Source organism: Botryllus schlosseri, chromosome 1 (genome assembly GCF_051294905.1).
Source record: "Botryllus schlosseri isolate E-star chromosome 1, Bs_hap1, whole genome shotgun sequence".
Taxonomy (NCBI): domain Eukaryota; kingdom Metazoa; phylum Chordata; class Ascidiacea; order Stolidobranchia; family Styelidae; genus Botryllus; species Botryllus schlosseri.
The window spans coordinates 15,168,254-15,182,730 of NC_137236.1; the positions used below are offsets into that span (position 1 = coordinate 15,168,254).

At 38.9% G+C, this 14,477-nt stretch overlaps 1 protein-coding gene across 1 annotated transcript; it reads right to left on the reverse strand.

Moving 5' to 3' along the window:
* Positions 1 to 8,385: 8,385 nt before the first annotated feature.
* Positions 8,386 to 10,463, reverse strand: LOC145442954 (kelch-like protein 40). The gene has a single exon (XM_080320996.1). It carries the CDS (start codon positions 10,426 to 10,428, stop codon positions 8,782 to 8,784), a length of 1,647 nt encoding a protein of 548 aa, XP_080177122.1. The 5' UTR covers positions 10,429 to 10,463; the 3' UTR covers positions 8,386 to 8,781.
* Between the last annotated feature and the right edge of the window lie 4,014 nt (positions 10,464 to 14,477).

Consider the following 14,477-nt stretch of genomic DNA (forward strand, 5'->3'; position numbering starts at 1 on the left):
ATTATCTGACCGTAGTAATATCTGCATTTCTGCATACATTCAAGCTGATCAATCGGTTAGAACTAGGAACACACTGTCCTTTTAAAAACACCCTCTATTCTGAAGGTATCCCTCATTTTTTTTCGGCTAGATACGCCCCTACAAATAGCCTATCGCTGTTACAATGTAATGCCAAGTAAAAATACAAGTAGTCTAATAATTTCCAACAATACGTAGGCCTACTAGTGGTTCTCCTCCAAAGTCAACCCAGACTGCAAATATGACTGAAGATTCCTGTACACGTTGTTCTATTAAAGTTTCTGCAAGGCCAAGTTCTATTTAATTCACCACAACTTGATTTGGACTATTGGATTTCTTCTTGAATAAATTTGACTTTGATATAATCTACTTCACTACCAAATGGTGCTAAAAGCGAAATATTTCGTCAAATTTTGCCTAAAAATATGTCTAGTATTCATATATTATTGGTCCTAAACGTCATTAACGAGTTGTAGGCTGGCTTTCAGACAGTTTAGTATATTAAACTTGCAACATCTTGAAATAGGATAAAACAAAAGTAGACCGTGAGCTCTGTTTACTCTATATTTTCTCGTATGCAGAAATCGTATACTTGTAATCTATCCCTCACTCGTTGTCACTGACTGGAATCTGGGAAGGTGTCTTTACTTTACAGACTTTTATTGCAGTTTTTGGTTTTTTACCGACTCACGGTACAGGGTTTGTCTCCGTCTCACGCTACGACATGACTTGCGGCCCGTACGTTCATCGCTTCATTTACTACAAGGATATTATATCTACAAGAAAAAACTACTACAAGTCACCATAAACATCGATTGGCTGTCGAATAAAAATTACAACTCGATACCATCAAGTAGAAGCGTGTTCTCCTGGTTGCCAGTAAACTCGCCCCAAAGTAAATTCGGCCCATCGAATTCGGCCCTCGGTCACTTCGGCCCTCGGTAAATTCGGCCCTCGGTAAATTCGGCCAGGGCCAGAGTAACAACAACAGTTACAATACCATTATCTAACCTGAACCCTAACCCTAATCCTAACCCTAATCCTAACCTAACCTAACCCTAACCTAACCCTAATCCTAACCGTAATCCTAACCTAACCCTAATCCTAACCCTAACCTTAATCCTAACCCTAACGCTAATCCTAACCCTAAACCTAACCCCTAACCTCCAAATCACTTGATAATATTATAATTATGTAATATACTCCACATTATTAGTTAGGTTAGGATTAGGGTTAGGTTAGGTTTAGGATTAAGCTAGAATTAGGGTTAGGATTAATGTTAGGGTTCAGTTCAGGTTAGATAATATTATAATTATGTATTATAATACACGTTATTAGTTCGTAATAAAATTTCACACAATGTTCTCCGAGGGCCGAATATACCGATTGAATTCGGCCCCGTAAACATCGGCATATATATATACATATATATATTTATACGCATACCCTGTTCTCCAAATCACTTGATAATAATATAATTATGAAATTAATTCACATTAATAGTTGGTAATACATTTTTATAAAAAATTCTCCGAGGGCAGAATTGACCGAGTAACCAGTGAATTGACCGGTGAATTCGGCCGTCGGTAAATTCGGTCCCCGTGAATATCCGCGCTATCTCCCGTGATTACGCGATCGACGCATACCCTGACATCAAAATCACTTAATAATAGTATAATTATGTAATTAATTCATGTTAACGGTTGGTAATACGTTTTAATACAATATTCTCGGTGGGCCGAATTTACTGAGGTAATGGCCGAATTTGCCTGGGCCGAATTTACTTTGGGGCGAGTTTACTGGCAACCGTTCTCCTACTCAATGTTATTGTTTATTGTCGAGCGAGTGAGAGAGGGAGATAGAGATAAAGAGAGAATTCATTAGTTAATCAACCAGCGAGTAAATCAATGATTGCGGCATGGCTATGATTACATCAACACAGTGAAAGCAAATATGATACCAAATATAGTATAGACGCTTAACTGATAAAACAGTTAATAACGGTTGAGGCACCGGAGAGCAGAGATGGTCTCATTTGCAAATTTCCGAATCCAACCGGCTCCGGCTTGCTATTTGAAATTCAGTGTCCGAAAAAGGCAAGAAAGACAGAAGAAGAAACGGGACAAAGCGACACACCACCACCTCCAGTAGCGATGAAAATAACGTCGATCAACGTTAACGGCTTGCACAAAGCACTGAACCCATTAGGACAGTGGTTCCCAACCGGGGAGGAATTCCCCCCTTAGGGGGAATTTGGCAATTTTTAGGGAGGAATTCTACTTTAGAATTGTAACGGATTTCCCAAATTGTTCATGTCCGAACTGTCATGTAGTCAACCTGTTATATCCAAAAGTATGCTCCTTATGGCTGTTTTTTATTTGCTGAAAGTATGTTCAAATGCTATTTGAAATCTCTTTTTCACATACAAATCCCCCCCCCTTTTTAAAAAAAAAATAGGTCAGATGTGCTGCAATTCGCAAGACAATTTTGTAGGCCAACGACGGCCTCTAAATCAAATATGTCCTAAGCGAGAAAATGTGCTGAATCTATCGCAGCAAGGCCTCTGGTGGAGGTAGCCTATTTATCTTACATTTTCAAGTCAACATTTTCAGACAATGACAAAATATTCCAACGTCATCGATTCAAGTCAAAGAGATCGCTAGCCTTGCTTTATTTTTAGTGAACAACTTCCCGATCGAAAAAAGACATGTTAAACTTGGTGCAGTGTTGCCGAAGCGTAACGGGTGTCCTGAATTTCAATGGAATCCAGTAGGAAATCTAATCACGTGTATGTTATACATCAGGGCTGTAACCAAGTTACGAGGCTCCGAGTCACAAGTCAATCTCACTTTCATAGTTTTGACTCGAGTCAAGTCGAGTCATATTCAATTCACCATTGAGTCAAGCCCTAGTCCAGGTCACCGAGCAGAGGGTCGAGTCCGAGTCATGGTATTATGACTCGAGTCCGAGTCCAAGTCACACTCATGTCAACACTGGTTGGTGATATTGAATGATTTGGAATTGTGATATACTAATTTTCCTCACTTTGAGCTGTTTGTTGTCGCATTGTCAAGTACCAGGATCAATAGACGAAATTCCAACAGGGTGGTCACTTTACTGTTCTTCGAAATTACAATGAAATGTCGGTCTTGGCCATTTTATAGTCTCGAGTCATATGGCTTGGTCCGAGTCATGTAGAATGACTCGAGTCCAAGTCGAGTTAATACCCAGATTGTCTTGAATCGAGTCGTTTCCGTATATCAGAAAATGGTGACTCGAGTCACACTCGAGTCTGGTCAACCCTGTTATGCATGGAAGTACAAATATTATTGGCCAAATGCATACGCAAACTTGAGAAAAAAATCGCGAGACCAGTAAATTTATAGATACTGATTTTTCACAGCAGTTATATTAGCGATTGGTACACGGTAAGCCGGAAACACAAATGAAAGTGTGGGGGTCTGTTGAGTCAAGCCTTCCAGAATTTGTTTGATTGGGACCAAGACCATTGTTTTTGGAGGTTTACAAAGTGTTATTACAGCACTGCTAGAAGCAAACACTTGGTACCGCCCGTCTTATTCTCTCAGTCAACAGTTGTTTGCGCGGTAAAAATGATCTTTTTTAATCATCGGGCAGATTTATCCTAAGGGGGGAATTTTGGCTTAAATTTCGGCCAAGGGAGGCACGAGATGAAAAAGGTTGGGAACCACTGCATTAGGAGATTATATAGAAGCGACAGATCCCGATATGCTCTTAATTCAAGAAACTCATAGAATTAGAGAAACAGAGATTCAAGAATGGGCGCAAAGAATTGGTTACAAAATCTACACTAACGCAAAAGGAGGATATTCAATCAGATGGAAGGGGACAGCCATCATGATAAAGAAGCACCTTCAAGGTAAAATTTACGACCATCAGATTTTAATCGAAAATCGGGCCCAATCAATCCTGATACGTCTGGACAGCTCCCCTACAGATATGATCAATATAATAAATGTGTATGCGCCTGCTGGAAACGGCGGCCCGGCAAAAATTGATAAAGTTAACTTTTTCGCCCAAATGGAACTCGAATTGGAAAGGATGGACTTTTCTATAATAATGGGAGGGGATTTTAACGTAATTCTGAACAAAAAAGATGTCAAACGAAAGGACACATATGAAATGGGTCCAGATGCTAAGCAACTAGAAAAGATAATATGCGAAAACGGAATGATTGACTGCTTCAGAAATAAACACTCGAGCTCCGAATACTATACGTATTCCCGAGTAGATAATGTGTAACGGATCGGTGTAATGATCTATGTAACGGAAGAATTGAGTGAATTCATTAAAAGCGCAGGACACGATCAAAACAATGTCGCAGACCATCATAGTCCGCACATTAAATTAGACTTTAGCGACAAGACTAAGCGCCAGCCGCAGAACTGGAAATGCAACAACGAACTATTGCTCGACAATGTCTATGTTGATATAATTAACAACTTGATTGCCACACGCGAGGCAAGCCTCGATGGAGCGCAAAGTCTACAACATTGGTGGGACAATTTGAAAATAGACATAGCAAACACGAGCAAAAGGTACCAACTCGATAAGCGAAAACAAGACGCTAATAAGACAGATATAAGATCGAGCCAAGAGAAACTCAGAATAATAACAAAAACCGATACCTCCGAAGAAGGAAGGGGGAACTTTAGAACTTTCTGGTCTAAGATCAAAGCGAGAAAGAAAAAGGCAGAGCTCAAATACATCGAGCTCGACAACGGTACGATAACAGAAGACCCCAACAAATTATGTGATGCAGTAACCAGTTTTTACAGAGCACTATGGCAAAAAAGGCATGAAGCAACAAAAGCGATGAGAACTGAATACCTGAGCGACTATCATGCTACACCCAAAAAACAGACGCCGGATGAAATCGACACGGTAACGAGAATCGAACTATGGTACACGCTCAAGCAGACGAACAAAGAACGGTCACCGGGACCAGACGGTTTGACGTTTGAATTTTATATTAAGTTTTGGAATGCAATAAGTACGAAACTATGCCAAATAGTGAACAATGGAATCTTTTTTGCAAATCAACCTGAAAGCTGGGATCACGCAAAAGTAATACTTATACACAAAGGAAAATAAAAAACAAAATTAGAAAACTGGAGACCCATATCACTACTTAATACTGATTACAAGCTTTTTGCCAAGGTACTCAATAAAAGACTGCTGCAGGAAGTGGACGGAAAAATCCAAACCACTCAAAAAGCCGCAATCCCGGGACGGAACATCGATACCATTCATAATAACGTGAGTGCTATAACAAGATACCATATTGAAAAGAATATCCAAGGCTATATACTTACCATAGACTACAAAAAAGCCTTTGACAAAATTGACCATGCAATGATGTTTGATATCCTGGCCAAACTTGATATATCCCCCAAAATAAGAAAAGCAATTGAGAGGATATACAGCCATCCATACGTACAGATCGAATCGACTGGAATTACGACACCTCATATTCAAATCCAACGAGGTATTCGCCAGGGCTGTCCCCTAAGCATGACACTGTACGCTGTCTGCGCGGACCCACTTGCAAAGAAAATTAGGGCAAACAAAGAAATAAAAGGCATCAATATTGCCGGATTCGAACAAAAACTGGACCAATTTGCCGACGACACTACCTATTATATAAGTAACATCGAGTCGATAACGCGAATACTTTCTGAGCATCACAGGGTTCGGGAAGCAACGGGGCAGGAACTGAACATTCCAAAGACGGCGATTCTACCTCTAAATCCAAGATCAAGGGTTATACTCCAGAATTCCAGCCACAACAACAAAGCCAGGGACAATATCAATATACTAGGGATAACGCATGGTAAGAACGCGGCAAATATTAACTACGAAGATCTCCTTAACAGAATCCAACGTGACTGCCACATTATAAAAGGACAACGCCTGACCTGGATGGGAAAAATTACAGCAATGAAGGCTAAGATTGTCCCAAAAGCAACGTATACCCTGCAGACGGCTACGGTGACGTCCCACCAGCTCAAAACACTCGACAGGATGCTATTCCAACTGCTATGGTGCCCGGAAAAACTGGAAGCGAAGAGCCGGAACACCCTCATAAAGAAAAAAATGTATGGAGGTATTGACATGATAGATATAGATTCGCATATAAAAGCAAAGAAATTCAAACGAATGAAAATTTTGAGTGAACTCGATAAACCCAAAGAAATATGGCACCAAGAAGCCTTGTACAACCTTGGTAGCAAAGTAATTAATGTGAACCACCATGCATACAATAACAGTATGCCTCACAGACCAACGCCGAGTACGACATATCGCGAGGAACTCGAAACGTACTACAAAATACGCAACGGAAATGACGACGACATGGTTTGCTCACAAAGAGAAGTATATAGTAAATTGGTAGACCTAAAGACGGAACCAAACTATGAAAACAAAAACTGGGAGAAAATCTGGCTAATTACACGCGATACAGGAAACATATTTACAAATATGGAAAAAATTATATCGTATCGAATACTAAACGAAGCATATTTCACAGGAAATAAAAAGGAAAAAGCAAACTGGATCAAGTCCGGACAAAAAATGCTGAAGACAAAATGCAAACTGTGCGGCACCGAAAAAGACACCCTATATCATATGTACGTCGAATGCAATATGTACAAAACTATATTTTTTGTCATCAGGGAAATCATCGAAAACACCGTTCGAAGCGACATAGACGCCACGGAGAAAGAAATCTACGACAACAGTTACGACGGACCAAACAAGATTGTGGTACTGAAGGCCTACACCATCGCCAAACTCGAGATATGGAAATCAAAACGTCAACTTGATATTGCGAATGAATATGCCACGAAAGACCGAATACGGGCCATAACCAACAGCATATCGAAGAAATTGGGCGAGGAATTACGCAAACTATTGAACAACACGCGATAAGCCTGAAGGCGACGCAAATAACCGCTTTACACGCGATCGCAAAATCTAGTTAATATCCTGAAATATGACTATGCATATCTCCAATTTCCCGCGTATATATGAAATGCATATTGTATAGTCATTCCATATACATGTACCAATATGAATATTTATTTTTACGCCTTTTTTTTTCCTTTTCCATATGTAAATAAAACTGCCATTTCGTGTGTTTTACTACCCCCCCCCCATACCCCTCCCCGGAAATATCATATCCCATATACCCCAACAGCGGCTCCACCAACACCACACCCTACCAAAACCACCCAATAGGAGATATCGTCATCCTAGAAATGAGAAAATTACCAGGGTCACCATAAACTAAAATGTACGGTAGGTAATTGGGAACATAAATATTGAAAATATCATAATTACGATGATTGGTAAATTTCTAAAAATGGACAAACCCAGAACATGGAAAATTATTGAGAAATAAATATGACTGAAAATATGAGTTCAATTTCGTCACGCTCCAATAACACCCTAAAGACTATAAACCCAAAGACCATTTAAATATAAAAAGAATGGTGCAGGCGTATAAGACTTGAGATCTTAAGTTCAGCCATCCAGGATTCAAATAGGCACGCACTATATTTCTTCTTTATTTACTTTTGGTTATTATGCTTTATCATGCACTTTGAAATAAAATCACTAAAGAGAAAAATTTTGGATGAAGGGTTTTTAGAGTCCAAAAAAGGCCGTCTGACATCATACTAATTTCTCATACTTCAGTGGAAAATCCTGCTAATCTTCTACTTTCAATGCGAAATCACAATCCGGATCTACACTCCTGCGTACAGACTTATGGACAACTAGAAAATTTTCAGCTTTTCCAAATTGGATCAGAATTAGATTACTGGCACTTCGCTCTAATTTAGTGCAATTAGACTACAATTATCCAGTTACCCAAGTCTGCCTGCGTGCTTTTGTCTTTCTGATTCGATTTTGATTGTTTGAAGTTCTTTTGTAATTTTACCATTCCACAAGCTAAAATGTTGAGCACCACTATCATCACCAAGGCAAACTCTTCAGTCAGCTTTAAGCCTTGCCAACTCTAACCTGGCATGTGTACATGTATATGTAAATATTTCATTGTGAAAGCCCTGTTCACGGACACATCGACAGGAGTTCAACAGAAACCGTGATCGCAGAGTTGCAATTTATTATGAAACATTGAAATTGCTTGGAAGACTGGTGTTAGGAAAAGATTAGGCAAAGAAACGTTATATACAAATCTTTCAAACACTCTGAAAGTGATTTCTATATCATTAATAACAATCTACTACGGCCCATACAAAGTGATATATGATATAAGTCGGAAGTCATCAAAACGAAGTACTTAATATTTTTGAAGAACTCATGTAGGTTCTCTCAATGTGCACTACTCATCCAAACGGTGATGTTTTCAAGACCAATCTTACTTTACAAGTATTGGGGTAAAACTATACTTCGCTGGTACGTTATGAAATATTTCAGCTAGTTTTGTGATGAGTTTGCAAAGCTTCTGTGGGTGTGATTATCTTAGGCCTAGAAGTAGCCCGTGTAATCGTAGGTAAATCTTCATCAATTTCAAGTGTCATCAGTCATTTTAAGCATTCGAAGATACATTTAAAAATTACAACCCATCTCGACTTAATGAACCTTTTCAAGTTAATTTGAATAATCGTAGTGCTGATATGTCGAAAATGGGCAGAGTGTAAATTTGTGGTGTGATCTCTGATGGACCAGTAACGCGGACAACTTTTACCAGCTCGATGACTATACCTTAACCATTACAGTTCCGCATACACAAAATGACGGACCTGCATTCAAACGAATGTCATAACATTCCTTCTTCGATAAATCGTACTTCTCAATATTATCTGAAAGGCCACACTCATCTACTGCATAAATCCAGTTGCCAATTAGATATGTAGTAGTCCAACCACGACAACGAATCATTGGTGGCAACGAAGTCCACTGTGCTGAAAGAACATCATAACATTCAACAGTATTAATAGCGTCTCCTTCACTCCAACCACCGCTCACAAATATTCTTTGATCAACTGCAACAACACCACAGTCATCAAGCGGATATCTCATTGGCTCGAGGTCAACCCACACTGATGACGATGGACTGAATCTGCAGAATGAAGTAACAAAATTGCCATCCTCCCCTTTACCTCCGATACAGTAGATGTAATCGTTCAATGATACGAGACCTGCATCAGAAATCACTGTAGGTTTGTTCTCCAGTTGGAACCATTGATTTACAGATGCGTCGAATCTTTCCACGTCCCTGGTTGTTGTAAGATAACTGCCACCGATAACGAATATGCATCCGGATGAACAAACAGAGTGAGGAAAGACACCATGGTCACAAATCATACTGTCTGTGTTTTCCCATTTTGAATTTTTGCAATGAAAGTGGAGTCGAAAAACAGATTTAGTCTCGCATAGAACGTAAATATACGAGTCGCATGAAATTGCAGTGAAATTCAACGAGGACTGAAACTTCGCTTCGTGGAACATTTCTATTTGCTCGGTTACTGGATTGAAGGATCGGAGGCATTCTCCTTCCCGATCAAAAAGAATAATCAATTCAGAAGCAGCATTTTCTTCTTGTGCCTTGTTAGAAGCATTCAAAATATATCCAGCAATTATCTTGTACAATTCATAATCTTTGCTTATAAGGGGTTGAGTTTGTAAAACATGTTGCAAATACGCTGGAGATATTTTATCAAAGTGGATCACTTTGAGACCTTCGTGCAAATATTCCCCTTTACTGTGGCATTTGTCGATCCACTTGAGTAATAACATAAGTTTTTCTTCTTCCCATAATTTGGATTTTCCCGACTTCAAAAGACCGAGAAGTTCATCTTTTTCCACGCTCCCGAATCCAGCTCGGTTTGCGATTTCCATGATATTTTCTTGTAGAAATTCTCTGCAATCTGAAGACACACCTACCAGTCCATAAATATCACCAACATTTCTTGTAGAGAAGTAATTTTCAGTGGTAATTGATTCAATCAAAATATCGGATATCGCATCCTTTACATCTTCTAACTGCATCATGATTGCGACGTGAAGAAGTTCGAGCATTTTGCCATCAGGAATCTCAAATTTGCTTGAATATATGAAATTGATGCAACTTTTCACACACTCGGAATCTACATCTTCTAATACAGTTCTTCCTTTGCGACTCTCTTTTGTATCATGCTTCAGCATAGCTTTGAAATAATCCGAACCTGCTGACAATATATTTCTGTGGGTGTGATAGACATCATTCCCGACTTGAACTATGAAATCACAATGATCTTGATCTTGCTTCATTCGATATAATTCCTCCATCATCTTCACTGCACGTTTCTCTACACGTTTAATAGCAACCTGCACCATGATCATCACCAACCAGTCTTCAAGCATAAATAATAGCACTATCTAGGCTACATTAGATGTACCATACTGCAAAAGTAGAGATAGCCGATATTGAATCACTAGGAGTCAAAATACAGACATAATTGTTATCACACAAATACCAGCATTGACAAAATGCAGATAACCAATTGCATTAACATTGATTGATAATGTCACGAACAGGGCAGGTTGGTTAGAACTGCTACACATCTTACCCCAGTGTACCGACAATGTGTCTAAACTTCAAATAAGACCTGTTAGTGATAAATTATCAGGGCAAAAAAAATTATCAACTTACATGAATTCAACACAATTTATTATCAACAATCTCAACATGTCAATACACCAGAAGACTGCGATACAAGTAGATAGTAAGGTGTCGAAACGACATTGAGAATTCTTTGAAATCAGACACCCACCAATCCTAGGCGATGCAAAATACTAAATGGTTGACGTGCTAATAAAAGCAAAATGCATGTGTTAGGAAGTGGTAAGTAAAATCAATGATGAAAGAAAAGACTGGCTAGGCAGGTTAGCATATCAAATCACAAAATTCATATCCAACTTGCCTTTTATTTGTCAATTTCTTACTTACAAAAATATCAGCTAGTAGTTTGAATGAAACCGAATGTGTGTTGAATGACAATAATATTCCAATTCAATTTATTAAAAACAATTTCATCATTTAATACACCACGATACTGCGATACAATGCAAAAATAGGATTTTGTCGAAACGACTTGGAGTAATCTTTCAGACACTAACCTGTACTAGGCGATGTGTAGGAGGTGTGTATACTGAATAAAAAGTAGATGCAGGTAATAAAAAAGGAAAGGTAATGACAATCACAATGTATAACTCAAAACAAGTTTACTTCAGACCCACACGCGATTGAAACATTTTTTTCAAATTTGCCATTACAAATTCATAATTTTATCACTCAACTGAGCCCCGGCACACAGTCATCTGTCTTTTACTCGCTACCAATGTTCCCTCGAAGCTGCGCATTGCGCAGTGCTTTCACGGTCTTGGCGCACAGGAAATCCAAGTTGCGCACAAAAAATCCAAAGTGATGAACTTTTTTGTCGTTACGCACTGTTTTCCAAGAGTCTGCGCAGTGAGTTGGTGAGTGTGCGCAGACTCGTCAAAAATTAGATGGAACATTGCTTGCTACCCAACCATTATTTAACAACAAATATATATGTAAGATCACTTTGATGTCGCAGCACAGCAGAAACTTACTCGAATCTCGAGAATGCATGCTTAAACATTATTCAAAGAGGTTTTCAGTCAACGCTAGAATATCACATATTCTCAAGAGCCCTCAGTTAAGTACCACTGATCTATACTCTCACCATTGCAGATCCTCGGAGTACGAAAGTCAAAGTCCCATAACCATAATCATTTTCTTCTTTTTTCAAGCTATACCATTTCTTGTTCAATATATCGTACTTCTCAATGTCATCAGAATCGTGATACCAATTCACCGCATAAATCCAATTGCTGATGTGATAAACAGCATGGCCCTCATCACAAACATTCATAGATGGTAATGAAGACCACTGAGCTGATGTGACATCGTAACATTCTACATTGTTGATGAGCTCCTTTCCACTCAAACCGCCGGTCACAAAAATCTTTCGATCAACTGCAACGACACCACTATCACACACAGGATATCTCATCGGTTCAAGGTCAACCCACTCTGATGAGGATGGAGTGAATCTGCAGAATGCGGAAACCTGGAAATTCTCATCACCACCTCCAATACAATACACGGAATCGTCCAATGACACGTGACTTGCACCATAATCTGCTGCATGGTTGTTTTCCATTAGAAACCATCGATTTAAAGAAGGATCAAACCGTTCCACAAAATTTAGTTCAGGGTCGTAACTTCCTCCGAGGACAAATATTGATCCACACAACGACACCGAGGAAGGATATGTACCATGGCGACATAACATATCTTCCATCCTTTGCCATTTTGAATTTTTTCTTCGAAAATTGAGTCGATGAACGGATCTATTCTCGCATAAAATGTAAACATATGACTCGAGAACGATGGTTGTAAAAGATTTAAAATGCGCAAACTTCGCATCGTGGAACCTCGCTATTTTCTCGGAAACCGGATTAAAAGATCGCATACAATCTGCGTGCAAATCAAAAAGAATTATCATTTCTTTTTTGTTGACCGGTTCAACTGATACGTCCAGGTAATGTCTGTGGATCAACTCAAGTGACTTGGCATCATTCCTGATAATGGGATGAGTTTCTAGAAGATGCTGCAAAAATGTTGGTGAGATTCCGTCAAACTCTATCAATTCGAGACACTCATGCAAATATTCCTTCTTTTTTTGACATGTCTCAATCCACTTGAGCAATACCTTCAGTTTTTCTTCCTCCCACAAAATCGATTTCTCCGATTCCAAAACACTGATAATATCATTTTTGTCAACGCTACCGAATCCAGCTTGGTTTTCGATCTCTCTGATATTTTCTTGTAGAAATTCTCTACACACTGAAGAAATGTCATCGATTCCATAAACATCAGCAACGTTTCTTGTAGAGAAATAATTCTCAACAGATATTGAATCTACCAAGATTTCACATATTGCATGCGTCAGATCTTCTAACTGCATAATGATTGCAACGTGAAGAAGTTCAATGATTTTTTCATCAGGAATCTCAAATTTACTGAAATATATAAAATCGATGCAGTTTTTGACACATTCGGAGTCTACATCTTGAAGTACAACTCTATTTTCTTGACTTTCTTTCGTATCATGTTTTAACATGGCTTCGAAATAATCTGAACCAGCCGATATTATATTTTTGTGGGTGTGATAGACATCATTTCCGACTTGAACTATGAAATCACAATGATCTTGATCTTGCTTCATTCGATATAATTCCTCCATCATCTTCACTGCACGCTTCTCTGTATCTTTAATAGCAACCGGCACCATCATCATCACCAACCAGTCTTCAAGGATAAATAATAGTACAATCTAGGCTACAATAGATATGCTGCAAAAGTAAAGATAGCAGTTATTGAATCAATAGGAGTCAAAATACACACATAATTAATATCACATCCTTTCAGACTGGAACTATCAAATCGCAAGGATCTTGATCTTGCTTCATCTAATGTAACTGATCAACAATGACATGCAAACTATACAATAGAGATAAGTACTGCTTCGAAATTAAATATACTTATGATGTTGTATCAGTCAGTGCTGTAAGCCAGGGTTGTAATGACTCGAGTCATGACGAGTCACGATTTTCTGATGGTTTAACTTGACTCTAGTCAGTTTCACAAAATACGCAATACGTATTGACTTGACTTGGACTCAAGTCATTGCGCATGACTCGAACCAAGTCATATGACTCGAGAATCAGACGGCTAAGACCGACATTTCATTATAATGTCTGAGAATAGTATAAAGTAACTGCACTATTGATATTCCGTCTATTGGTTTGATAGTGTACTTCAAAATTCGACCAAAACTGCTAAAAGTGAGCAAAATTAGTATAAATGGGAACCCTTCGATATCGCTAAACAGAATTATAAAAAGTGGGTGTAACAAGACGTTAACTGGGAGCTGAGCAGTCAACACAAGGACTTGACTCGGTGGTGAATTGAAAATGACTCGACTTGACTCGATACAAAACTATAAAAGTGAGATTGACTTGTGACTCGGAGTCTTCTGACTTGGTTACAACCCGGCTGTAAGCTGGTACATAACAAATAACTCAACAGAAAATTGACAATAATACGCTCGGATGTTGAATAGCACCTCCAGCATCCTCTGCAGATGGATGCTAACGCTAATCTGACATTGAAGCAAGAAAGACGGTCGACCGGGTAGGGGAACTCCCGTGTTTGTCTGTGGCTTACTCCCGCCAACTGATGGCGTGAATTTATCGTACCAGCGTCTTGCTGCAGAAAATTTACTTATTTCCTAGATACAATAGTTACGAACTTACGACCTCTTTACTGGGTCGTATTGACTGCGATACAACGCGCGATAAGGTTGAAAGAACGGTACAGT

Bases quoted from the DNA above. Each gene is read 5' to 3' on its own strand.
- LOC145442954 (XM_080320996.1), bottom strand. From the start codon at position 10,428: ATGCTTGAAGACTGGTTGGTGATGATCATGGTGCAGGTTGCTATTAAA.